General features: G+C 36.3%; 1 protein-coding gene across 2 annotated transcripts in view; it reads left to right on the plus strand.

The window, feature by feature from the left end:
• The window catches only part of EEFSEC (eukaryotic elongation factor, selenocysteine-tRNA specific), a 168,486-nt gene extending 140,753 nt beyond the window's left edge, over positions 1 to 27,733 (plus strand). The window contains exon 6 of one of the 2 annotated variants that reach the window (XM_087708982.1): positions 26,461 to 27,733. In XM_087708982.1, coding sequence (XP_087565108.1) covers positions 26,461 to 26,645 — 185 coding nt within the window. In that variant the 3' untranslated portion in view covers positions 26,646 to 27,733. The remainder of the gene's footprint in view (positions 1 to 26,460) is intronic. The other variant, XM_014064031.2, reaches the window with a different exon arrangement.
• Positions 27,734 to 27,961: the final 228 nt, after the last annotated feature.

Genomic DNA, 27,961 nt, shown 5'->3' on the forward strand with positions numbered 1-27,961 from the left:
TGGCCTTGACTAAAAGCTTAATACTTTACAATGTAATTAAAATATTTCAGTGTGGTTCATTAAGAAATATATACATATGAGAAAATGTATTGCAAGCTTGTTCCTTTTAGAGAAAGAATAAGGTAAAGTGAGTAAACTTGAATTTTGGAACAGTTTGCATGAATATAACATAGAGGATTGATTCCAGAATAGTAATAAGAATGGTAGGCAAACAGTACAATGCTTAATGAATGGTTCAGTATTGAGGAGGGAGTAAGACAAGGTTGTGTGACATTCTGTTGGGTGGGTAATGTATTTATGGATACATGTATAAATAATTCCTCTGGTGACATTTGAGGTGATTTGACTAGGAACATAAAACAGGAAATAAATAAATAAAATGAATGTGTACTTTTGTAGGTAAATGATGCTTGGCTATTGGCCGAGAACCCAAATGATTTTCAGAGAAAACTGTATGTAACAAAGAGCATGGCTCTGAATATTTGCATTAATATATCAAAGCCCAAGGGACTGGTCTTTGGCAGGGAAATTGCATAAGCAATAACAATAAATAGAGAAAACTTAGACTAAGTAGATGAATTGGGGTACTTTGGTAGAATGCTTAGTAAAGATCTGAAAGTACATGGAAAATTTTTAAAACTTGTACATGCTAGCAAAAAACTAGAAGGTTGTATGTATATGGTTGCAAGTAACAAGTTTTTTTTAAAAAAAATGAAAATGGTGCGTATAACAATATGCTTCTGCTCACTTTTTTATATGGAAGTAAAGCTTGGTGCAGGTCAAAAGAAACATAAAAATAAGAAGAATGTAATTGAAATCAGGTATGTAAGTATGTGTCATAAAACAAGAAAAAATAGGAACAAGAATGAGTGAGTGGTGAATGATTGTGAATTGAATACATGAGTAACAAATATGAAAGAAATACATTAAGATAGTTTGTCATACAGAGAGAATGAATGAGGGTCAGATTGCAAAATGAATATATGAAGAAAAAGTGAAGAGTTGAAATGGAGGGAAATAAAGTTATGTTTGGGTGAAATTGATGACATCCTGAGAAAGAGAGAAGTGAGAATTCTCAGGAATGAAATGTCGTGAATGCAGTGATGTGTAAATATAGAAGCAAAGATGATTTACTATGATCAAAATATGTATGTATATATAGAAGAAACTGCACAATAGGTTGAGGTATGTGCACAAAGGAAAGACATAATAAATTATACAAATTAGTTTTAGCTATGTTTTCTTTTCCTATTTCATGCCTTTAATTTATTTGTTTTAGTACTTTTTTTACTCTTTGCTGAAGACTTCATAATGTTACTTTCCCTAAAAAAGAACAGACTTAGGGACTGATCTATGTACAGGGAGTCCTTGGATAGGGATCACTCATTCAGCAACTTTTTGAAGTTACAATGGTGCTGAATAAGTAGTATTTACAACCGGTCCCACAAGCAAAATCAGTGGGAAAGCCAGCAGAGAAAGTTTACAAGTCTCTCCTGCCAGTTTTTTTCTCAAAGAGCTCTGTTATGGAGTATGAGATCCCAGGGATCTTGTCATCTGGAGCTCAACTCTGTGCAGCCACACTTACATCTTGTAGCAACACCTCTCCCCAGTCCACAAACACTTGCACCTTCCAGAAAACATTGACTTGATTTGTGGGAAGTCCGCAGGAAGTTGCAAGTCACAGTCATGTGAGGTCCTTGTTTAATGACCTGTGATCCTCACTTAATGATAGGAACAAGGACTGCTAGAAGGGCATCGTTAAGCAGTGTGGTCATGTGACATTGAACTTTACGATGGCATTGCTTAGCAATGCAAATTCTGGACTCAATTACCATAATTAAGCAGGAACTACCCACACATCTAATTTGGTGCTATATTAATAAGGGGTGGGATGTCGCTATACAAGTTCCAGTTTATGGTGGGAATATAAAAACTGTTGAAAATAATTGAGACTCAGGAAGCACAAACAGAAGCAAATTAATGAATGCAAATATGGCTTCGGGGAAGAGAATGTTCTTTACATCTTGTTCTAGCATAATTGACCTTCTGTAGCATGCATGGAGGCCTCAGAAAGAGGGCAGGAGCTGCACAGGCTGCCTATGATTTGACTTTAAAGTTTGTTATGACCTTGAGCTATGTTCTTGTTTGACAGCACTTAACAAAAGCACATTTGATGTAACATTAGACTTTCAAATCCCCTTCCAAGAACAAAATGTTCCTTTAATATATTGTTAAATCTAGAAATTAAACGACATCAATGAAGACACGACGGTCTTAACTTTAAAAGTAGCATGACAACAAAGCATCACACAGAAAAAAATCCACTATTATTCTTTTCTCCTTGCAATGAAAATAAAATACCCTGTCAGAATGAAAAGTTCTCTGGAGTGTGGTCCCTAAATTATTTTTCTTATTCTGGAAAGGAAAGTTTTCTGTTCTTGAAAAAACAGGTGGGGATGAACAATAAATCTCCTAATGTGCCAAAAGAAGGGTGTAAATGCACAAATGCATGCTGTTATGCCCCATATAATCCTATAACTTTTCTGCAGCATATATTTATGCTGATTTGTTAGAAAATAATATTTTTGCTAGTGTGCTATTAGTGTACATGTATCTCTTACTATATGACATCCAAGAAACATTTCTATCATAATAGAGCTACTATAGCCACACAATCTGAGGTGGTAACCATAGAAGAACAAATTTGTTCCTCATATCAAGTTAGAGACTGCTTCATTTATAATAATCATTGCATTCTACTTAGTAAGACATTACTACTGCCTACTTTACTGATGGATAACTAAAGATGGTAAACAGGAACTTGGTCAATAGCATTTGATGAACTCATCATCATACGCACGCACACACACACACGGCAGATGGTAGAAGTTACCTGGATATGTCCAGCCCATAGTTATTTTGAAGTCTTGGTGCCCAAAAGAATTTCCATGAATACAGTTGTTCAAGTTGGTTATTATCATAGCTAGAACAGCACTTGATTATTTTTTAAAAAACTGTTTTCCCCCCAGTTTGCAAGTACATAAAATCCTTTTGCTTAAAAGCAAATAAGTCATTTGTAGTATTGACAGAAGTAAAATGTTTCCTTTTGAAACTTCTTTCACAGAGCTAAGATGTTCATAGACATTAATGATTAAAAACATTATTCTGAATGGCCCAGACTTATAAGGGTCAAGACTTGCATTTTTTTTCTTGCATTTCTTTTACATCAATCAAATAGTCTGGTTTTCATAGATTTGTCTTCTGTAGTGTCATTGTGCAGATTGCTTTTTCCCAGGACACCAGCAACTGTCTTAATTGCTATTTGTTTAGTTGCTAATGTATGGGCTATTTTGTTAAACAACTTTCTTTCCTGTACCATTTTGTTAGTTAGAGCAATTTATTATACTTTGCATTCTATAACTAATTGTATTATATGTTTAATTTTATATTTGAGGTAGTAAAATATCATTTTGCCATATAATAAACTAAAAGATTTCAAGCCTAATAATTACTGTATTACTGAGATTATGCTGCATTATGAGCAATGGCAAAGTTTTTGTTTATTCAATACAGCCACACTTGCAGGCCATTCTTAACAGGAAATTATCAAAATAGCTTATAATTTGCAGTGAATTATAAGATAGCCTAAAACTCAAAAATAGAAGTCTGAAATTAAAATGAATTAAACACTCAATATTTTCAGAAATAAAATGATATTTTGAGGCTCTTGCAAGAGCATTAAAGGAACCAATCTCAGCCTAGTTCTATAATAATAAAATTATTATTATCTGTAATAATAAAAACACTATTCTAATACAAGTATAATACTATTTAAATGTGTTGTTTTTGAGATTTGCTATAATATAAATATTTTTATGTTCTCATTTGTAAACTCACTACAGATACATAATGGTAGCGTTACATAAACATTGAAAATGAATTAAGGAAAAAGTCTGCCTGCTGTTTTAGGATGGATATTCCACAGTTCAGAGGCCACCATTTCATTGTTAAACTTTCATCATACTGGAGAAGAATTTATGGAAAAATATCCTGAGATTCAGTTCAGTATATATGAGGAGGTTATTTCTCATTCACTAATCTAGTGGAAATCCCATAGTTATTTGAGCTTCATTGTAATTGTCTTTGGTGATATGCTTTCTTTCTATATATATATATATATATATATATAGATAGATAGATAGATAGATAGATAGATAGATAGATAGATAGATAGATAGATAGATAGATAGATAGATATAGATATAGATATAGATATAGATATAGATATAGATATACATACATACATACATACATACATACATACATACATACATACATACATATATATATATATATATATAGCGTCCAATGACACTTAAATTATCATACCTGGTAAATTAAAGATGTATCCATGTGGAATTTTTTCCATGTCTGTTTTATTATTTCTTCCACAAGTTCTATGTGTGTCGTTAACGGAAGTAGTCAAATAGATAATGGAATCTTTCACAAAATTGAAATGGGTGCCACAATGGAGAAGTATTAAATGTTGGATCTTCAGATATAGATCTGAGGTTCCATAATCCAAAAGATTGTGTATGGTATGCCTAACCACATCCTAAACTTTTTTAGCAAAAAGGGAGGATAAACTTTTGAACTTTGTCATTTTTGAACTACAGTAAGTGCATGGGTGAGGACAATCAGAGCTGGAACTTTCTGTATAGTTTAGAAGTCCTAGATACCAAACCTCATATACTATAGTCGCGTAGAGGCAGGCAACTACTACTTCTAGAATAAAGGATGATTTTTGAGGAACACACTGTCCTTTTTGCCCTTTTCTTGCCACTAGAAAGGGCGAGTGGCAGTTCAGTGACTTCTCCCTTCGTTATGGAAATAAGACTGATAGAGTAATCAGGATGCTACATATGGAGCTTTTTAAATTACTGCTCCTCACTTCTTTGTTAACCTTCATTATTCCTGAAGATTTTTAAGTCACAAAAATGACATTCTTAATATGTAGAATTAAAAAAGGCAATATGAAAAATACTTTTTCCTTGTCAATAAGCCTTTACCCTTTAAACCAGTTATCTTAGTTTCTGCTCTAAGTATTTTAATTGAAGATTAACTACTGTTAAAGAGTATACAAATTTAGGCAGGGTACATTTGAAATATTAAAATAGGCCACAACAAAAGGTAAGAATGGGGTAGTCTTTCTATTTTAATTCAAAATTACTAAGCATACTTACCTTTATGGCAAGTCAGTAGACTGCTCTTAAGGTTCTGTGAGCACTTTTAAAACTGATAATTATAACTAAAATATATTTCCCAACAATACGTTTAGTGTATTCAATAAATTATGGAAGAAAGGTGCATACATTATTCCTATCATAATATAAGCCCTTGTTTAATTTGTTAAATACAGAACTTACTTTTGTGGGGGGAAAAATACGTACTCTTTCATAGCAGGTGGCAGCATCTAACTAAATTGGCTGAAAGAAAGATGAGACTATATCATATCTGGTTATTGGATGGAAGATAAGTCAGAGATCCCGGGGTTGCAGCTAGATTCAATTATCACACACACAAACACTAAAAAAAGGCCTGCCAAACCATTTCCATGTTGTGACCTAGAAAACAGTATGTTTGCGTCCATCCTATCTTCAAGAGTTTTGCTCAAATCAAGGAAGATATTACCCATAAATATTTTTGCTATTGCAATATACCTGTAGTAAACAATTTGCAGACAGTTAGATAATTCCAACGTGTAGACAAAATGCAGTAGAAAGGTAAAGGCTTCATTACCTGTGTGGCATATGATTTCGGTTGCTTTTTGTCTGTTGTGCATGGCTACTTATTTTGGAAAAATGACTTCAAAAATCTTAATCACATTACAATGGCTGAAATTGAAAGAAATAATTGAATATGTTGCTAAGTATTCCAGAATCAATATGCACATTCTTGGGATGGCATGCTCCATAAGCTATAAATAGGCCATTATGTTATAAAAACATAAAATAGGAATAGAAGCGCAGAAGGCAAAACTATTTTGTGAGATTACTTCAACAAGTGAAGAAGCTATCTTACTTCAGCTGCTAAATTGCCTTACTGGGCTAGAAAGATATAAGGAAGGAAAGAATTTATAGAATTTTGAAGCATAAAATTTTGCAGTATTCAATGTGTTATTGCATAAACATTGTCCTTTCCCAATACTTTCGCTGAAGTGATGTTTAAATTTTTGTGTACTTATATGGAACAAGGCATTTCCAAGACTCTTTAGGATTACTTTATTTTTTTCTTTCAGTCTTTATTTAAAGTAAGGGATTTTTTAATGACAAAAGCCATGAATATATTATAATTTCAATTTTCATAGTGTGAAAGATTTCTACACTAGGTCTTTATTGTTTTTGAAGAATTCCTTACTGTAGTTAAGAAGCTTAATATAAATTAAAGAAGGTATTAAGGAACATTAAGACATCAAAATGTAGAGCACTCTTTTTTTTCTCTTCTCTGGATGCTCCAAATAAAAACATGTTGAATAAAATGTAATCAAAGGGCCTATTTGGAGAACATTGAGTGGCTTTACAGCTGTGTGGTAGAGAACCTCTGCTAAGAGCACAATTCAAATGAAAAGCCCTTTCTTTTCTCTCCCTAATTCCCTTTGTTGTGGTGACGGCAGAGTACAAGTCTGATAAAAATTTAATCGCCTTATCTTTTTAAAGCAAATTACACATTTGTTTACACATAATTTTTATAACGTAAAAGTCTTCTACCCAGTATCTCTTCCTTTCTAATGAAATGCCTAGAAATAATCATAATCATAACTTCTATACCATTGGCATTGACAAAATCACCAACAGTCAACTGCAAAAGGCAACAGCTTACATCCTGCAACAGTATCTTTAATATCATCAAACATCAAGATCTACTTATGCCAGACCCTTGGAAAAGACTTGTTAGGTGAATAAAAAGGCTAAACCAAGTCTAAACATCTGGCTGACAGTGTCAACAACAACAACAACAACAACAACAACAACAATACCAGCAGTGGTGATCTTAGTCATTATCAACATACTGGATACCTTACCAAAACGCCTTGGATGACATTGGAAAAATCTCTGCATTCCATTTGTTGATGATAAAAGCTACACTATTTGGCTTCCACACATGTAAATACAGTGATACGTTACAGCATCCTAGTTCTTGGACTAGGAATCACATCCTGAAGAATTAGTGCTTGTGCCATTATCAATTTTACTTTAGAAATTGTTTCTTTAATGGCTTCCTTACCAATACTTGCCCTGATTCCAGCAAATTCAAAGACTTTCTAGGTGTAGCGTATCAGTTTTAATGGCTTGGCTTAGCTGCTGTTCTGGTGGCATGATCCAACCATTGCAGTAAGGGAAAAGGGAAAAGAAGCTGACTTTTGGGCTTGAAAAGCAGCTGTGGTGTCACAAGTGCTGATGAGATAACCTGGTTGTTAGCTAGGACTGTGACCGTGTGATTTTTAAACAGCAGTCCTGTTGGTCAAGACTGGTATATAGATGATAAGGATTAGAATCTGAGGGGGATGACAACCTCATTCTGGGCACAAGAGCAAGAAGGACAAAACTGGTTGGCAGCTTCATTCAAGACTCCAGAGGGGAAGGAGAGGATCAATTGTCAGAGGAGAAGCTCTGGACTTTGAAGAAAGACTGGGCAGAAGTTCCTGATCAGAGAAACAGTAAGGTATTTGACAGAACAGTTCCAGGAAGAGGAGGTCAATCCATGCTGAGCACCCTGCAGTAAATTCCAGTCCGTTTGTTTGTTTGTTTGTTTGTTTATAAATGAATGAATGAGCGAATGAATTTTATATGGCAGCCCACCTCATAGAAAGTGATTCTGAGTGGCATACAATAAAACATTCTACAGAACTGCTTTAAAACATTTTTAAAAAAGATACAAGAGAGAATGTTATATGTGATGCAACTATCATGCTGGCTTCTTGTTGCCAGGAGATCCTCAGATCTGTTAAAAAAAACACTTTTAAGAGGGATTTTTAGAAGATCATAAAAGTTTGGGGTAACCTCATCTCAGATGGATGATGTTCAAAGAGTGGATGCCACAAAAGAAATAAATCTCCTAGGTCCATCAGAAAGAACTTCTTAGCAAATGGGACCCAACCAACCTCTCTTATTGGACTTGGTAGATAACCAAACACCAGGTAAACACAGTAGTATATGTATCTGTTGTTAATATCTACAGAAAATAGCATTACTTTATATATTAAAAGGATAAAGGTCTCCACAGATACATTTCTCTGTGTCAATGGCCACCTTTGCAAAAGCCTAATTCACCTCTAGTTCAGAAAGTAAACCTGTCACACTCTGATGTTAGATCTCCACATATCATTCCATCTACTCAAAGCAGTCTATGTCTCTTCTTTCAAAAGTAAATGATGACCATTCTGACTCTTCTTCTTTATTCTTTACTTGTGAACCCACTCATAATCACTTAGATGAGATGAGCAGCCATACTAACTGTCATTGTCATATTCAACATCAGGCAACCTTTGCTCTTGTCATGTTATCAGGCAGTTGGAGATCAGTCACAGTCCTTTCTCTCAGAGAATACTAGAATTTAATAAAAGTAAGACTTTTTATGAAGGATTACCTGTGGGAATAAGAATGGCAACACACAATTACTGTATTTTTGGAGTTTAAGACACACTGGAGTATAAGACGCACCAAGATTTTGAAGAGGCAAAGTAAAAAAAAAGTTTTTACACTCTGCAGACCTCCCCAAAACGGCCAGTTTTTCACTAAAACAGCCCTGTTTTTATGGAAAAAAAGAGCATGCATAGCCTTTAGGAGGCTTATAGGGTGCTCCTGGGGGCTGGGGGAGGGAAATTGAGCAGAAAACAGCACTCTGGAAGCCTCCTAAAGGCCATTTTTGTGAAGAGGGCGGGGTTTCAGGAGGCAAAAAATGCTGTATTAAGTGTATAAGATGCACCCAGATTTTCAGCCTCTTTTTTGAAGGAAAAAGCCGTGTCATACTCCAAAAAATAGGGTATTTATCACATCTGCAGATAGTTGGCACTTGTAAAGGTAGCTTTCTGGGTAAAGGGGCCAGAGGAACTGTTAGAGAAGAGGTCGGAAAAGGTTATTTTAGGCACTTGGAATTTGGATTTTGCTTGGAACTGACAGACCCTGTTGTGCTCGGTTATCTGCGCAGTGATTGAGCTTGTTAGTCTTGACAGGGTCTTTGGGTCTTTGAGCTTTGCTAGTTGTGTTTTAAATCCTTTCCTCCTGGTTGGTCAGGGCTTTGCAGGAGACACTGTATTGTTGGATTGATGTAGTGGTGAATGAATTGTAAGCTAACATTTTATTCCTGGCACTCACCAACCAGGAGAACTTACACACACAAACTCATTGAAGGTTATAGGCACATTTATGGCCATCACTGCTTATCATGTTTAGAGAAACCATAAAGTGAGGCTCTCACATGAGTCTGAAAAAGTTGCTTTATGAGATGTATTAACTGAGTGCACTCTACATCGTTTTTTCAGGCTTGCATAGAAACTTGCAAAATGGTGGGTGGTTTTAATGAAAGGAAGAGCGGTGCCTCCTGCTTGTGTGAGGTCCAAAGCAGTTCTGAATTATTTTCAAAGTGTGCGCAGCCTTAGCTTTTTAATCTGAAGGATTACCAAAATGTGTATCTACAGAATATGCTATAGAAACAGTTGCTAAGCAGGTGAGGGATAGCAATGTTGGAATAACGACTTTTGCTGGAAATGATATACTATTAGTAACAGTTGTCAAAGCATTATGATACTTGAAAGAATGAAAATAGCATTTGATGGCTGTGAAAGATGAATGGATACCAGAGTTACTAAGCTACAATGCCCCAAGGCTACTTGGCTGTACAGTGTGTCTCTGCCCATGCTTCTCTAATATTAGTCTGAGGTGGAGGCGAATGTGCCATTGATTCCATAAGTATATATGCCTTATATCTTTTTTACTTTAGTCCCATTATATACACTTCATATAATCCAGAAGTAGGGTACAGGATAGTTCTGTATTTGAATAAGAGTTGCTAACAGCAACTCTTATTCAAATAAATTTCTCTCCATGAGGAAATTTACAGTATCAGGAAGAAAGCATCTTTTTTCTCACTGCTGCTTTGCATTGTTTGAACCAAGCAGAAACAGTGTATTAGTAAACTTTTACATGTTTATAGTGTTCAGGCTCCTTTAGCTTTGAAACTTAAACTCTGTTATGTGCAGTAGATGAAAGTAGAGGATTTAATTGAAAAGAAGGATATTACATTATCGGCTGTTAAAATTACTTTCCCCCAAATTTTCTATTTTGGTTGTGAGAACTTCTGAACTGACCCTCCTGAACTGTTTAGTGTTGTAATTATTTAAGTACTGGTTGCTGCCTTTCAATTACACAGAAACATTAGATGGCAATTGAAATTGTGTCAAGAGTGCCTGGGGACCTGTTACAGTGCAAATTATCCTAAACTGTTTAGCAAAGATTTGTTCTCATTGAAAAGGTTTAGGGAAAGAAGGTCCCTTTTTTTGAGCGTCTGGCTCTGCACATGAAAGTGACGCCAGCAATTGGAAGCAATTTGTGGAATTGTTTGATTACATTAATTATGGCACCAGCAAATAGGACTTTGGGAAACAGTTTTGTTTTCTTGCATTCTTTCTGGATTGCTAGCACTGAAAGCCAAGATACAAATGTGCATTTCAGGACTACCAGAAAATACTATTGTTTAAAATTGGCAGGGTGCGTGAAAGAGTTATATCCCTTCTTGATGTGAGGATACGCCAGACAGCTTAAGCCTGAATCTACCTGTTCTTTTGTTCTTGGTCTCAAATAGGTTCTGTCATCCCTTGGTAGCCAGAAACTTAGAGTAGATTCTACACTAGCCATAAGATTAAAGTAGACCTGTATGGACAATTACATAAGATATGTAGAATATATAACATATTTTTCTTTAATTTTCTGCTTAGCAAGGCATCGGGACTTATATTGAGTTAGGCATACAGTATGTGAAGTGTAATTTTAATTACTGAAAATGTTTTTTTCTAAGAGACTGTGTTATAAATTAATAACAATAGCTACATCTACTTTTGCTGCAAAGACATTTTAAAACAAGTCCTTGTTCTTTCCCCTCCAACAACAACAATAAAATCCTATTCAGCTCATATAACTTGATGCAGACAAAAATAGAAATAGCTTTCTCTCATATTCCTTCTAAGCAGAGGAAAATCGTTCACACTTTCCTTTGTGGTTTTTAAACACATTTCTTCTGGTGCTGTTTCACATTTTGTTTTCATAAATTTTCAAGCAAACATTGTTTTAATATCTTTTTTGCTTTGCCCCTAAGCTCCTCTAATTTACTATTGACTTAGTCATATTTGACAAAGGAAAATAAGGCTCTTGGTTTAACTACTGTCTATTCCGCTTTGCATTTGTCAGCTTGTCATCTGATAACTCTGTCGAACATTGAGATACTGGAATGAAATTTGGTAGCCATTCATTCAGGACACAATTCTTCCTTTTGTGTTTTAATGGCATTGGAATGAAAGTTATGTGTACCTATTCAGGTCAACTGGCTGAAATTAAAAAAGGAACTCCAACTTCACACTCACAAATATGCACACATACAAACCAGAAAAACATGTAAGGTTTTTTTGAGGTATAAGAATAAATGGTCAGATAATTTTCTGTATTTTTAAAGACAAAACCAAGATCAACCTCTGCACTTGTTCTCAAAGATCCAATAAGATACTTTTTAAAACATGAGTGCAATATTGTACTAAGAGTCGAGGTGGCGCAGTGGTTAGAGAGCAGTACTACAGGCTACTTCAGCAGTTCGGCAGTTCAGCTGTTCAAATCTCACCGGATCAGGGTTGACTCAGCCTTCCATCCTTCCGAGGTGGGTAAAATGAGGACCCGGATTGTTGGGGGCAATATGCTGACTCTGTAAACCGCTTAGAGAGGGCTGAAAGCCCTATGAAGCGGTATATAAATCTAACTGCTATTGCTATTGCCTTTGATTGTTGAGATTTTGGAATGAAAATTTAAGAAGAGTGTCTCGGGACGGCATGCTTAATTTCAAAAACTAATCCTACATCTATCACCATACTGTGTCAAATATATACTGTTTTAGAATAAACTTGTTTTTCTGAAATGTTGAAGAGACATTTCAGAATAAAATAGAATAATAGAGTTGGAAGGGACTTTGTAGGTCATCTAGTCCAACTCCATGCTCAAGCAGGAGAAATTATATCATTTCTGACAGGTAGTTGTCCAGTTTCTTCTTGAAAGTTTCAAGTCATGAAGCATCCACAACTTTTGAAGGCAAGCAGTTCCCTTGGTTGATTGTTCTCACTGTCAGAAAATTTCTCCTTATTTCTAGGTTGAATCTCTCCTGGATCAGTTTCCATCCATTATTCCTTGTCTGGCCTTCAGGTGCTTTGGAAAATAGGTGACCCCCTCCTCTCTAAGACAGATCCTCAAATATTGGGACACTGCTATCATGTCACCCTTGATCCTTCTCTTCACTAGACAAACCATGTCCAGTTCCTGCAACCATTCTTCATATCGTTTAGGTTCCAGTCCCCTAATCATCTTTGTTTCTCTTCCTTGCACTCTTTCTAGAGTCTCAACATCTTTTTATAATGTGGTGACCAAACTAGATGCAATATTCTAGGTGTGATCTTACCAAGGCTTTATAGAGTGGTGTTAGTACCTCACGTGATCTTGATTGAATCCTTCTATTAATGCAATTTAGGATTGCATTGGCTTGTTTGGCTGCCACCACACACTGCTGGCTCATAATTGATTGATTATCCACTAAGACTCCAAGTTTTCTCTCACAGTTGCAGCTATTAAGCCAGGTTTCACCCAATTTATATGTGTATTTTTGTTTTTTCTTGCCTAACTTTTCTTGCCTTACTTTTCTCTACATTGTATTTCATTTTGTTAAATAGGGCCCAATGTTCAGGTGGGACTCTTATAAACAGTAATTTTAATTAGTAGCTATGAATTCTACAAGACTAATATGATTTTTTTCCTAGTTCTGCTTTTTGGGAATATGGCCTCTTGCCATATAAATGCAGTTGCCTCATTGTCACATATGGACACACAGATACACACAGAAAACCCACACATAATGGAGGAAAAACTCTCATTGTCTTCTGCTGGAGTGGAGGAAGCTGATCATTGCACAGGACTTTACAGTATCTGTAAGTTCTGTCTGCTTTTTAAATTTGTGGAAGACTTTAAGAGATGTCTTTTCAGATATCTGTTACCAGCCATTACTATAATTAAAAATAAGTTGAAACATTGTTTTGCATATCCATTATGACTAAGATGAATTAATATCCACACAGTAATAACAATAGTAATATTACATTTATGTTGTTTTTTTGTTCTGGAACAACAACAACAACAACAACAACAACAACAACAAATCTTCAAGTTGTGGCATTAGCACCTATCCGCATTATATTTCTTAATATATTATGTTTCAATTGTTTTATTCTGTATCTATATCACATTTAGTAAGAAGTACATAAGTACTATTAATGCTCCTACAACTTCCACAGAGTGAGGTATTATACAAAGAGCCCTCCTTTTCTTTTCTTATTGTCACTTGCATAAAGGCAACCTTCAGAATTTAAGCTATTCTTTTAAGAATCTTAATATTGCAGCAATGTTTTAGTACTCCTAATATATGTACATCCCAAAATCAATCTTGAAGCAGTCTAAAGTTTATTTTAAACATGTGCAAATGTTTTTCATCAAAATACAGAAAGAAGTTGATATTTGCAATATCCAAATATTATGATTTATTTTTAAAAACATGACTTGAATCTGAGGTAAAAATATATCAAAGATCCAGACACTAAATTGTATACTCACAACACTAAATTTAGATACAGAGTTTAGATACTGAATTTCTCAGGCCGGGAATGATAGTTCCCATTTTTATCTTAACGAAAAGGCAAATGGGGAAAATTCTTCTCCACTGCTTGGGAAAAGCTCAGATTAAATGCTGACAGTGAATTGAGAAAAAACTCTTTCAGTTCTAAACCTCTGGATTAGATAACTGTTTTGTAATATATACCAATATATAGTTCGCAGCCATTCAGTGTTGGATGGAGATAAACAATCTGTCTTTGAGTTATTAAAATTATGAAATTTGATACCTGAACAGAATCAGTACCTGAATCATAATAGAATATTCATTAGAATTTTAAGTCCTTCAGAATTTTTCCAACATATAAATGAGATTAGTATCTAATGTTATAATAGCTGGATTCTAAAACTGGTGGATGATTCAGAATCTTTAAGAGAAGGATGTGGACTCTGTAGCCTTCCTAATATGATTGGACATGACAGTCATTGGTAGTTCACGACGATGAAGTTTGGAGTACTGTAACATATCAATAACTATACCTTCCTCAACCCTGAGTTACAGTTATGCTAAGTTACAGGTATTTTTGAATGAAGATATCCTGAATGAAAGTTTTTTTCTGGTTTTTAACATTTGCTCTATTTTTTCAGGAATAGAATGATTATTCCTACCTACGGTAGTTATAGTTTCATTTTTCTAGACTTAGTATAGTCATTTATGACTGGAAATCTTATATCTTATGGGAAATTGCAGTGAATGCTCTATTATAAATAAATAAATGAAGAGATGTTGTCTAACATTTTCCTTGGGGGTGATGGGACTGATCAGTTTTACTGCTCCTAGGTAGAGAGAGAGAGAGAAAAAAAATGAAAGTCCATTTTCCCATTTGAAATGCAATACAATTGCCTCATATAATCATTACTTATTAATGAGTTTTATGCTCTTTAGTTTGTTTCCTGTCAGGTGTAAATGGAGATGGGAAGCAAGAAGCTGCTTTTGACAGAGTTCTTCCAGCCAAGGTATACAAAAGAAGTTAATTGGGCATCCCAGTTACAATAGCAAAAGATAGTGACAGTCTTCATGGACCTCTAGTACTTTAAGTATTACAAGTCTGTATTCCAGAAATGAGTCAGATAACGCACATGCAGAGACTGGCAGTGAATTATGAGTGGGCTTTAGATTTTTTTTACACTGTTGAGCAGGTCTAAGTTAGAAAGAGCAGCGGCCTCATTTCAGCAAAGTCTTTATGCATAGTGGTTGTAAGTAGTTAAGGTAAAGAAAACTCTTATGTGGTAGATTGTCATATTGTGATAAAGACCTAAGACCTATATGTGGTGGACCCTTTTACAGAGATCAGGGTACACTTGTCCCTGTTACTACAATTAATAGAATGAATAGCAGTGCTCAGAGCTGGTCCATGGCAATTTTAACCAATATAGTCTCTACCATAGGGATAAGTAGCAATTTTTTTTGCAGCTAGTGTACATATATCAAAATTATTCTTGTAAAAGTGGAAATTTTCCTGTAAAAAAAGAACCAAGGGCCGAACCTGACTCAGTGCAGTTGAGTATGCAATCGAAGAAGTTTCTCATGTCAAAAAATGGGTCAGGTAGAAGAATTGCTTTGGTCATGAATTCTTGTCTCAAGGATCAAGAAGATATGCCATCACATGTCTTGTCATGCCATGCATGGTTATTTGCTTTCAAGGAGGTGTTTGAACTGTAGGGAGGTGGAGTTCTAATGAATGAGAACATCCTAAAAGAGTTCACAAGGCAGCTGATTGTCAGCCTGGTTCAGTTTATTCCACTTGAGAGCATGCACCTTGCTGCTGAAATATTCCTACTGTTCTTTCCTTACTATTTATATGTTATAATTAGTTAGTTTTAACTGTCAGTCTGTCAAACTCTTTATAGGCAGTGCTCTCTAGGCTATCCATGTCAAATATATTATAGTAGTTTTTGGCAAATAACATGGCTCTTTAAAGTACAGTGTGTAGGGTTCCCATAGTATGCTGCTCTTAGGTCCACAGCATGTCAGTGTTATTAGTGATGGGTTATCTGCTGATTGTTCTGGGTCTACTATCCATTGGACTCAGATTCAAAAGAGATCAACTCTTTTCTGTTACTCTTAGGTCCTAGAGAGGAGTAGGCTGACTAAATGAAAAGGAGCCCCATCATTTCTCCTTAGGTAGAGAAGAGTCCTGCTTTCTGAGCAGTGGGCTCTGACTCAGCTTCATTTTACCGCATTGTCGGGTTATACCTCACTGCTTTTGCAGGACAAATAGAAATATTTCTACAATTTAACTTTCTACAGAAGTTACCTTTCCACTATTAACCAGTAGGTCTTTACCTTACTTTTCACTACCTTTCCTAGTCAAACAATGTTTCCTCAAAAATAAGACAGGATCTTATTTTCTTTTGACCCCGAAATAAATTCTTGGCCTTATTTTCAGAGAGGTCTTATTATTTTTGAGGCGCAGGAGGCAGTGAGCGTGGTCACCTCATAGCAATAGCAATAGCAGTTAGACTTATATACCGCTTCATAGGGCTTTCAGCCCTGTCTAAGCAGTTTACAGAGTCAGCATATTGCCCCCAACAACAATCCGGGTTCTCATTTTACCCACCTCGGAAGGATGGAAGGCTGAGTCAACCCTGAGCCAGTGAGATTTGAACAGCCGAACTGCAGAACTGCAGTCAGCTGAAGTAGCCTGCAGTGCTGCATTTAACCACTGCACCACCTGCTGTGTTGCAAGATTTGGGGGAGGGCTTATTTTCGGGGAAGGGCTTATTTTAGCGCATATGCTCAAAAGCTCAATTGGGCTTATTATCCAGGGAGGTCTTATTTTCAGGGAAACAGGGCAGTCTAGCCTAGATTTAGCCATAGCCTAGTTTATTCTGGAAGAGGGCTTTAAATAGGAGATTAGGATAGATGCAGCTAGGTGGGGAGAAGCAGCAGCAAAGCTTAAAAGCAAAGGAAAAAAGATTTGCATAACTAGTATGCAATGGGAGTAGTGATATATACATATCACCTAACTGGAAAAAATAAAATTTTCAAATAAGCAAACAGATCTCATTTGAGAGAGTAGCATTAGTGAAGAAAAATGTGCATTTAAATGTCAAAATGCTTGGATTTTGAAGTACCTGAAATGGTTATTTTGAAAATGGAATGAAACATAATGAAATAAAGCATGGTCTATTCCATTTTCAGTCATGGGGCATATGAAACAGCCATTTCAAGCTTGAAACCTTTTTGCACATCTGTCCTGCAGTCCATGTATTCAGTGTTGTTTTGCTGTGGCAAACTAGCATCTGTAGATCATGCAAACACCAATTTAATAAGCTGAATATAAATAGATCATAAAGAAACTAGAGGTTTGCAAGAAAAGCCTAGGTGACATTTGATAATGCCGTATGTTAAACAAGAAAGAAGGAGATGGACGAGATCATCTTTCAATAGATTCTGTGGTTTTTCAACAAATCATCAAGACTGAACATAAGTGCTCTGTATTTACACATGTAGCTTTTCAAGATGGTTAAAAAATAGCATCCCCATCTGTACTAATAGTTTTATCTCTGTTTCCTCTTTTGGTTCATACATCTGTCCACCATTTGCATTTTGCAATTTATAACTTGGTTCTTTTGTTGGTTTTCTACAGTTCCACATATTGTTTGGTTGTTTCTATAAGTGGGGTAGATGAATGCAACAAAGTTCATGGAATTTTCTACTTGCACATTGGCTTGGTGTCATTCGATATGAAAAACCCTTTCTTAAATGAGTACCATTGAATCTAAATTATCATATTTAAAAATAGTGTTTTTTATTCTGTGATACATGATATGGCCAATGCACAGTCCTGTTTTTCTAACATTGTTCTGAGAAACTGAGCCCGTGATCCTCACGTCAGATGCCAGCTTCTTTGGGTGGGGAGCTCACCTCTGCAACAAGGAAGTGCAGGGGAGGTGGTCCGCCAACGAACTGGCACACAATATCAACTGGCTGTTGAGGGCAGTCTGCCTTGATCTTCGCAAGTTACAGTCATACCTGCAGGGGCACTATATGCTTGTCCGGTCGGACAATGTGGCGGCGAAAGCACACAACCACCCTATGATGCAAGGTCACTGCAATGGCCACAGTTCTGTCTGTAGACTCTTCTCAATCACTCAGCCGTCCCCCAGCATAACGGCCTTCCTTAACCTGCGGCCGCAGGTGATCCATCGCTATCTGTCCTGGGATTTTGCTGTTGTTCTCAGGGCTCTTTCAGAACCACCATTTGAGCCTCTCCAATCTTCTTCCATCAAGCACCTTTCCTTCAAGACTGCCTTCCTTGTCGCCATTATCTCGGCGAGGAGGGTGTCAGAGCTGGCAGCTCTGTCAGTCAGGGAGGATTTGTACCTCATCCATAGTGACAGGGTCATTCTCCGACTGGACCCATCATTTATCCCAAAGATCAATTCCTATTTTCACAGGGTCCAGGAGCTCATCCTCCCAAACTTTTGCCCGAGACCTACGCACCCTAGAGAACGCTGTTGGCATACCCTAGACATGCAGAGAGCATTGAAGAGGTACATCAAGCCTACCTCCTCTTTCCGACACTCGGAGGCCTTATTTGTATCTTTTCAACTGGAGGCCAAGGGCCGAAAGGTATCATCTTCCACCATTGGCTGTTGGCTCAAGGCTTGCATTTCCTTGGCCTACGAACACCAGGGGGGAGGTCAGTGCCTCCCAGACTGACAGCGCATTCAACCCAAAGCACTACCCAGGCCTCGATTGAGGAGATCTGCAAAGTGACAACCTGGGTGACACCATCTTTATTTGTCAGGCACTACAAGCTGGACAAATACGCCTCTGCAGACTTTGGAAGACGTGTTTTGCAGAGCATGGTTTCTGCCGAATCTTAACATGGATTGTGGACTTCACTGGGGACACCGTCCCTAGTGACCTTTTGCTTGGGCATGTCCCTTGCTTGGACACTCCAAGCAGTGCACTGCAGAATGACCATTGGCTTACCTGAAGAGTCGTTCTTGGTGCACTGTGGGAGTGTCCAACCCTGTCCTGGGGTATTATTTCCACAATGTCCTGCTTTTCCGTGTGAGGATTTATTGCCAGATGGACATCTGTCTCAGATGGACCATGCCTTCATTGAAAAACTGAGGATGGAAGGAGCCAGAGGGCATGACCAAAGATTTTCAATCCAGTCCTTGGGCAGTGGGACAGAATTTAACCCTTGCTTGGACACTCCTGCAGTGCACTGAGAACGACCCTTCAGGTAAGCCAATGGTCAATTTGCTTAAATAAACTTTGTGTGTGAGTGTGGTTGTGTGTACACTTGCTCACATGTTTAAATTCTGGATGAAAAGTTTCCTGCCCAGTAAAGTATCAAGACTCACCTCATGCCCAATATTAGCTGCTGTTGGGTTTTGTGTTTTTTTCTAGACTTGATTAGGAAGATGTGAACAAATTGGCAGTAGGTAGTAGCAGGTAGAAAAGTAAAGAAAAGTAGAAAGGTAAGAAAAGTAAAAAGCAACCTCTGCCTTTCCTTCAGCTTGTTCCCCGAAGAAATAAAAGCCTATTCTTTGTTGTGTGTTATTTGAATACCAAATTACTGATTGCATATTTTTATGTTTAGTTGTATAGTCAAGCTACAGAAGAATTGCCACTATAAAAATGTAAGCTTCAGCTGATTTTCAGAGAAGAAGTTAACCGTTGAACTAAATTTAGTTTGCTTTTATTGGGAAAAAGTTATAGTTACAACTTTAACTATTTTCTTACATTAATCCCCTGACTGAATTTTTTTTTTAATGTGGAAGTTTGCTTTTCCCATTGAAATGGGTAAAGCTTATACTGAAATAGATATGTAATAATATATACTAATTGGTATCTTAGATGGGTTCTTCTACTTTCAGATGTTCAATCTACAAATGGTATTCACTGCACAAAGCCATTGTGTTTACTTGCTTTGAATACAATGCAACAGTAGGAGGATCATTGCAAAATATGATGGCTTGTAGGAAACATAAATATTGCTTCAATTTATAAGTATATTTGTTTTTACAAATTAGTTCAAAGCTAATGTGAGGAAACCATTATAAGAGAGCAGACCATGAGCAAGTAGGCTGATGTTAGGAGCCTACGTGGAGTGGCAGATGTTTACATTTCTATCTATGTGTAAACAATTGATGCCATAAAGCTAGAATAAAATTCCTTTTTCCTTCTTTTATGTGTATTCTTTTTGTTTTTATATCTAATTAGAATGGGGAACACTACAATAAACTTGTTAAGTGAAATGTAGGTGATGGATGGCACAAATTGAATTAGTTAAACCTCCTGTTTTTCCCTTGACTCTAGAGTGCTACCCATTAGTAACACACACACACACACACACACACACACACACACACACACACACACACACACACAAAGTATAGGTATTTTTGAGCAAAGTGGGCCACTGGGCCACTTGCCTATTGTGACTTTCAAGCTAATGCCTTCTCTTTCTCACACACAATCCCTTTCTTTTTAAACACACGGACCTTTTCAATTTAATCCATTAGCAAGTTGGCAAAATAAAGTAATTGTCCAACAGAGAAAAGGGAGAGAAATCTATTAACATTTGTTACAAATCCAAGTAGTACAGGCAGCACTTAATTAATGGAACAGATTTCTTACTATTTATTCAAGCTTACACAGTCATTGTTCAGAAGAGATTAGACTCTTAATGTAAGTAAGTTAAACTAGACCTCCATCTAAAAATATCAGTCATTTCAGTTATTAAGAGTCTGATGTCTTATTTGGTGAAAGATATATTTTCCTTCATTTCCTCGGTCTTGTAAAATGTAAAGTATGCATTGTGTGTAATACGAGAAATCCACCGAGGTAGATGAAACCTAGATTGTGGCTCCCAGCCTGTCTGCTTGTGCTTTCCCTCTTTGTGCTGCCTGTGTCACAGAGCCTCTTCAGCCCATAGACCTCCTGGCACCAGAGTGAAAAAAAAACCTACCATGCCATTTGTCAGGGTGTGATGCCAGCAACTACCTAATCAGTTTGCAGAATAAGGGCCTTGGGATTTGATTAAGTAATTTAAATACCTAGCTGTAATACCTGAGCTGCTTTTGGCTGGCAGCCCACTTGGTTAACTACCTATCCTTTTTTTTTTTCCTATTTCCCAGCTACAAAATGCCTTGGAGATAATTCTCTGCTAAAAAACGATACAAATTTGCAAGCAAAATGCTCTTCAGCTTCTATTTCTTCTCTTTTTTTTCTCCTCCAAAGTTTAATATGATTATGCTTTTGTAAAGCTTGCTTCTCTGTCTTTTTTCCCTTCTTTCTCTTTGCTCCGTCTGCTCCTTCTCCGTGTAAAAGCAGTGCTGAACGAGTGATTATAATTGTATAATTGTTCTGATGCTGTTGCTACTGCAATGGTTTCTGCTGGGAACAATTCAAGTTTCTGTTTTTTGAAGTTTAAATAGAGGGGTACAGTCAGTGGTTTAGTTTCTGTTTCCAAAACTTGCATTAGGGTACAGAAGGCAGGAATGTTACTTTATGCCTTCTGAATGTTACTTTAATGCAGCACTGTCTTTTCCCCACACAGTTCTGTGAGAAGACACTGCTGCTTTAATGAGATGGAGGCAGGTGCTATGCTTGTGCTTTTGCATGCTCTGAAGTGCTTGTTTGGAATTGAGTAGAAAGTACTCTGCCAGTCCTGTTTTAAGGCTTACAGAGCTTCCTTGTAACCATCCTTACAAAACAGAGCATCTCCTTCCCATAAAGATTATTCTTCCCACAAAGAATATTCACCAGTGTAAGTCAATAGCTAGGAATCATATTAGACAAGAATGAATACAGTATAATGGAAGTACAAACTGGGGCAATTAGTTTTTTTAGAAACAATTTACTGTTAAGAAAGAGCAGGTTTACTTTAGGGAGGATTTGATCAATAGATTTTGTTGCAAACTGCTTTGAATAACTGGAAAAGCAAAAAGTATATAAACATCACCAGACAAATTTATTTATTTATTTATTCAGTCTAATTCTTCCCATCACAATCAGATTAGTGTCAGTAGTGTACATAACTGTTCATATTTCCAGCAAACATTATAATTTAGTTATACTAATAATTATTAATGGATGGATGAATTAATGGGTGGATGAATTTGCTACACCCCCTACCGCAAACACATCCTCTAATATACAGAGGTGAAAATTGGCTTAGTCACAATAAATGGATTGTATTGTTCCTTGTTTTTAAATGTTTTAACAATTTAAACCATTCAAAGTTGGAGTCAGCTAACATATACATTTGATAAGTTATTGCTGTTATTAATATGTATTAATATTGAAGTAGCTGCCTACAGTTTGCATGAAATATGATTCTCCTGATAAAATTCTAGGTAAATAAATTGTTTTAATAAGAGTATATTGCTTTATGTGAGTCTTAATTCCACATCCATTGTGCACAGCTGCAGGCTGCCACGTATTTGAGATTATTTTTAGTTACAATTGAAAATAATGTTTTAGCTGTATTGGCCTGCACAACCATTGTTTAACAATGAGATGGCTGGATTAACTAAGAAGATAAAAGTGAACATACTAGCTGAAAAAGTTCATCCGGCGGAACTAGCTTGTAAAGATAGCATGTAGAGCAGCAGTAGCAACACCCTCGTCCTCCCCCCCTCCCGCATTTGGGCCTGTCTCTGCTGATGTTTTGTAAATCTTTGAAGTGATCCTCAGAGTGAGCCTGTGAGTGGTTTTTTTTTTTTCCCCTTTTCCTTTTAAAAAAAAAAATCATTTCTAGAACAGAGACAAAAGATTGAACAAACAAGTAAAGGGATAAATATGGTATTTATAAGAGTTACCAAGATTCTATAGTTAGCGTTCAGTATATCTTTGACTAGGAATTAGCCTTACAAAACATTAGATTGCATCTAAATATATTAAATTATTTACTACTAATTTAAATCTCTGAACAAAGCTCTAAAATATCCAGTTTGTTCTTTAAAAAATACAAAAAGAAACCTACTAAAACATTATAGACAAAAAATATAGTTGAATTGCTAGAATACATGGAGAAGGCTTTTTGAGAGCCAAAATAAGAATATGCATGATTATGAAACCCTGTTCAAATGTTGAACAACAACTATGAGTATACAACAATCTATAAAAACTTTGTCTATTACATTGTTGGCATGAAACATTTTCTCCAGCTCTTATAAACACATATTTTTGAGTATGGACATAAAGCATACTGTCCTCTTGACAGAAAAAAAAAACCCTGATACATATAGAATTGTTTATCTCATTTTCATCAGTAAACATATTGAATCTGATATGATTTTTTTAAAAAAAACTTGATGACTTGAAATACTGGAATTTGAAAAAGCTTGTAAAATGGGGAAAAAATTAGATCTTACTTAACAGCTGATTTGAACATTCTTTCACAAGTTAAGCTGATAATACCCACAAAGGAGAGCAGCAGCCAATTATAGTGACCAGACCAATAATTCTTTATACTGTACTAAGCTTGCTATATTCACATTTTACATTTTAAAGAATTAGTTTTGTCTTTTTCCAAATTAACTCAGAACCATATCTTAGATGCCCACATTTAAAACTTACTATGTTGACTGGCTATTCAACTTTTCTAATAATATTTACTTTCCCTATTGCAAGATCATACTTGAAAGAGGTGGGAGTTTGACTTACATTATCATATTCCATAGGCTAGAGGAACTATGAGGAAGTGTTGGATTATATCGGAAAAAATGACTGAAGAAGAAAAGAAAAGGAACTACATTTCTTGTCCTGTTTCTTCTTCTTTAGGCCTTTTTAATATGCCTTACAAATCTCATGGTGGACACATCTTTTCTTGAATATCTATGTGTTCTGGTGCTGAATCAACACAATTATTGTAACTGTGAATGGACCTTTAGTTTGTCTGCAATGGAACAGATCACCTGTGCTTGTAGACGACCTGTCTCCAGTAAATCATAAACATCTCAATCTTATTGTTGGGCCATGATATAAGAATCTGTCTCTGTATTTCAATATGAGAGGAGAGAAACTGATTAAGTGTTTGAGATAAGGTTATGTGACACCACAGGTTAGAAATACCTGAGCTGAAATTGGCTTACTGCCCAATATCTACATTTGCAGAATATTCAGCTGAATTGGGACTGAATATGCTTTTAAGGAGATCTCTGCTAGCAACTTGGCCAAAACATTGCCGAGTCCTGAATAGCAGTTACTGTTTTTGTTTTGATTTAGATTATCCACAGTCCCCACATATTAATCCCAAATGTAACAAGTTAAATGAAGACATTTAAAAGAAAGATTCTTGAATAATATATGTTATTTTAATTTTTATTCTCCAATAAAACATTTGAACTTTAAAAAATAATAATTCTCCTTATTGTCACCACTTAAATATAACCTATGCCATATACAAGGTAGGTAACCTGTATTCAGGAAGTTGATATATTTATCCTGCAGATCAATGGTAATAGATGGTAGATTTGTCCATTTTGCTGGATTTTCTGCAGTGCTGTTCTTGCTGTGGAACCCTGCAAACAATTTGGATAGGGAGCTCATATCCAGAACAGAACAGAATAACAGAGTTAGAAGGCACCTTGGGGGGTCTTCTAGTCCAGTGTTTTTCAACCACTGTGCCGCGGCACACTAGTGTGCCGTGACATAGTGTAAGGTGTGCCGTGGGAAAAACACTTTATATATAGTCAATATAGGCACAGAGTTAAATTTTTTAAACAGTTTCTAATGGTGGTGTGCCTCGTGATTTTTTTCATGAAAAAAGTGTGCCTTTGCACAAAAAAGGTTGAAAAACACTGTTCTAGTCCAACCCCTTGCTTAGGCAGGAAACCCTACACCACTTCAGACAAATGGTTATCCAGCATCTTCTTAAAAACATCCAGTGTTGGGGCATCCACAACTTCTGGAGGTAGGTTGTTCCACTGATTAATTGTTCTAACTGTCAGGAAATTTCTCCTTAGTTCTAAGTTGCTTCTCTCCTTGATTAGATTCCACCCATTGCTTCTTGGCTTTCCCTCAGGTGCTTTGGAGAATAGCTTGACTCCCTCTTCTTTGGGGCAGCTCCTGAGATATTGGAACACTGCTATCATGTCACCTCTAGACATAACCAGTTCCTACAGCTGTTCTTCATATGTTTTAATGTCCAGTCCCCTAATCATATTTGTTGCTCTTTTCTGCACTCTTTCTAGAGTTTCCACATCTTTTGTTCTGGGGCAACAATGGTTTAAATCTCCAGCCCACTTAATGTAAGTCTCTGACCGTGGAACCCCTTATCCAATTGTAACCAAGTTGTGGGAAATGAGATTGACTTTGTATTGTTCTACTATATAGCAAATTTGAGCTTTCTTACAATACAATACAATAGCAAAGTTGGAAGGGAACTTGGAGGTCTTCTAGTCCAAATGCCTAGGCAGGAAACCCTATACCATTTCAGACAAATGGCTATCCAACATCTTCTTAAAGACTTCCAGTGTAGGGGCATTCACAACTTCTGGAGGCAAGCTGTTTCACTGATTAATTGTTCTAACTGTCAGGAACAATTTCTCCAATTGTTCTAACTGTCAGGAAATTTCTCCTCAGTTCTCCTTGATTAGTTTCCACCCATTGCTTGTTGTTCTGCCCTCAGGTGCTTTAGGTAATAGTTTGATTCCCTCTTCTTTGTCGCAACCTCTGAGATATTGGAACACTACTATCATCTCTCCCCTAGTCCTTCTTTTCATTAAACTAGACATACCCAGTTCCTGCAACAGTTCATCATATGTTTTAGTGTCCAGTCCCCTAATCATATTTGTTGCTCTTTTCTGCATGCTTTCTAGAGTTTCCACATCTTTTTTACATTGTTGCGATCAAAACTGATTGCAGAATTCCAAATATAGCCTTACCAAGGCTTTATAAAGTGGTATTAACACTCCACATGATCTTGATTCTATGCAACCTAGAACTGTGTTGGCTTTTTGGGCAGCTACTGCACACTGCTGGCTCATATTTAAATGATTGTCCACTAGGACTCCAAGATCTCTCTCACAGTTACTACTATTGAGTGAGGTGCTACATATACTGTACCTGTGCATTTTGTTTTTCTTGCTTAAATGTAGAACCTTACTTTTTTCACCACTCAAATTCATTGTGTTAGATAGTGCCCAATGTTCAAGTTTGTCAAGATCCTTCTGTATCTTAAGCCTGTCTTCTGGAGTGTTGGCTATTCCTGCCAGCCTGATGTCATCTGCAAATTTGATGATCAATCCCCTCGTCCAAATCATTGATGAAGATGTTGAAGAGTACTGGGCCTAAAACAGAGTCTTGGGGTACTACACTGCATACATCCCTCCATGTAGATGCAGTTCCATTGAGGACTACACATTGAGTACAGGTACAAATCCATCTGGTGGTGATGCTGTCTAACCCACATTTTTCTTTTTTTTATCAAATAGTAGGTTATGGTCTACAAGATTTGGAGATGGTTGCCTGGAGATGTTTCCTTTCTAATAGTTTTTTTTCCTTTTAACTTTTCAGGTGGGGTGAAGCCAGAAACGAAAGGACTTCTGACTGCCATTTCTAAGAAGAAGCCCAAGGCAGGGAAGGGAGATTCAGCAAAAGAGGATGAAAGTAGCAAGGTGGACTCTGCCCAACCTGTTCATATCACTCTTCTTTTTAAAAGATATGTCTTTGATTCACAGAAGAAAATGATTCAGTCTTGAGCCATGTTTGAAGTCTTAAAGACTGAACACCACAATGACTTGATGGCAGGTTCCATAAATGGTGCACATTGTCTTCTCTCTCTTTCTCTCTCCTTTTCCCTCTCCCTCCCTCCCTCCCTCCCTCCCTCCCTCTCCCTTCCAGTTCCAGCCTCCTGTGATATAGGTACAGATACATGATACTTTTTTGCAGGTAGTAGAAATGTTTCCATATTAATATATGCAATTTAAGCTTTTTCATATTTTTGATAATCGGATATTATAATTGAATCAATAAACAAAATTAATGGAAAACTTGATGACAAGTGAAATGCAAATACATCTGAAATTAAATTGTTTACATTCTTATATGTTCAGGAATACAAATACACTACTTATAGGGCAGGGATCAATTTCTGAGTGAGGTTTGTATTTTGAGTATCATTTTAACTGGCTTCAGTTTCATAACATCTTCAGGGATGTACATAATTTCATAGCATATCATTAACTTTGCTGTTTCATGGTTCATAATGGCTTTCGTATAATTTTTGCATGTACACCTATCTAAATATGAAATGAATCTTTCCTTTTTTTCTCTCCCCCATTCCAGAAAAACAATAAAATCTCCCTGCTCATTTCCCTGAATAAAATAAATACTATTCAACATCACAAAAAATCTTCATTTTTATTACCGAAATAACAAATTAAACAAGTTTTTAACGTTATTAGTTTTATTTTGGTGAAACATTAGTAAACTGTATTTATAAAACTTATTAAATCGCAGTTTCAGCTTCCTTTTTCTCTCCCCATACAAAATCTCTCATTCTCTAGCAAAACCAAAAATTGGAAGGGGAAACCCAAAATCAACCATATTTAGGGAGTGGAGCAAGGTCGGTGTTTCTTTCAAAAATCATTTTACTTGATGAATGGAGATTTGTGTCACAGCCCTTAAGCAAATTTTCTTTCTAACCATTATTTGTTGAACAAATTTTGCAAATGAACATAATTGTCAAGAAATAAATTCCCAATTTCTTTTTCCTCTGTGCCTGGTGATGCCAATAAACAGATAAAATTTCCTGGGAGCAATAAAGTTTGGGAATGTTTGTATGGCTGCTATTTATTGTGATTTCTTTCCTGGAGGGGTGTGTGTGTTTCTTCCACCTTTTTTTCAAAAGGTCACAATCCTGTGTTCTTTCCTCTGATGACATAATCTTAAACACTTAACCTAAACTTAAAACTATATTATAAGGTATTGTCATGTTGACTAAACTGTTTCAAATAGAAAAGTAAGGTATAAATATAATACATAAATAAAATATTAATAGAGGCAAGGATGAATT

This window comes from Thamnophis sirtalis, unplaced genomic scaffold (genome assembly GCF_051295495.1).
Source record: "Thamnophis sirtalis isolate CommonGarterSnake01/CBP01778 unplaced genomic scaffold, rThaSir2_p1.2 scaffold_3, whole genome shotgun sequence".
NCBI lineage: Eukaryota > Metazoa > Chordata > Lepidosauria > Squamata > Natricidae > Thamnophis > Thamnophis sirtalis.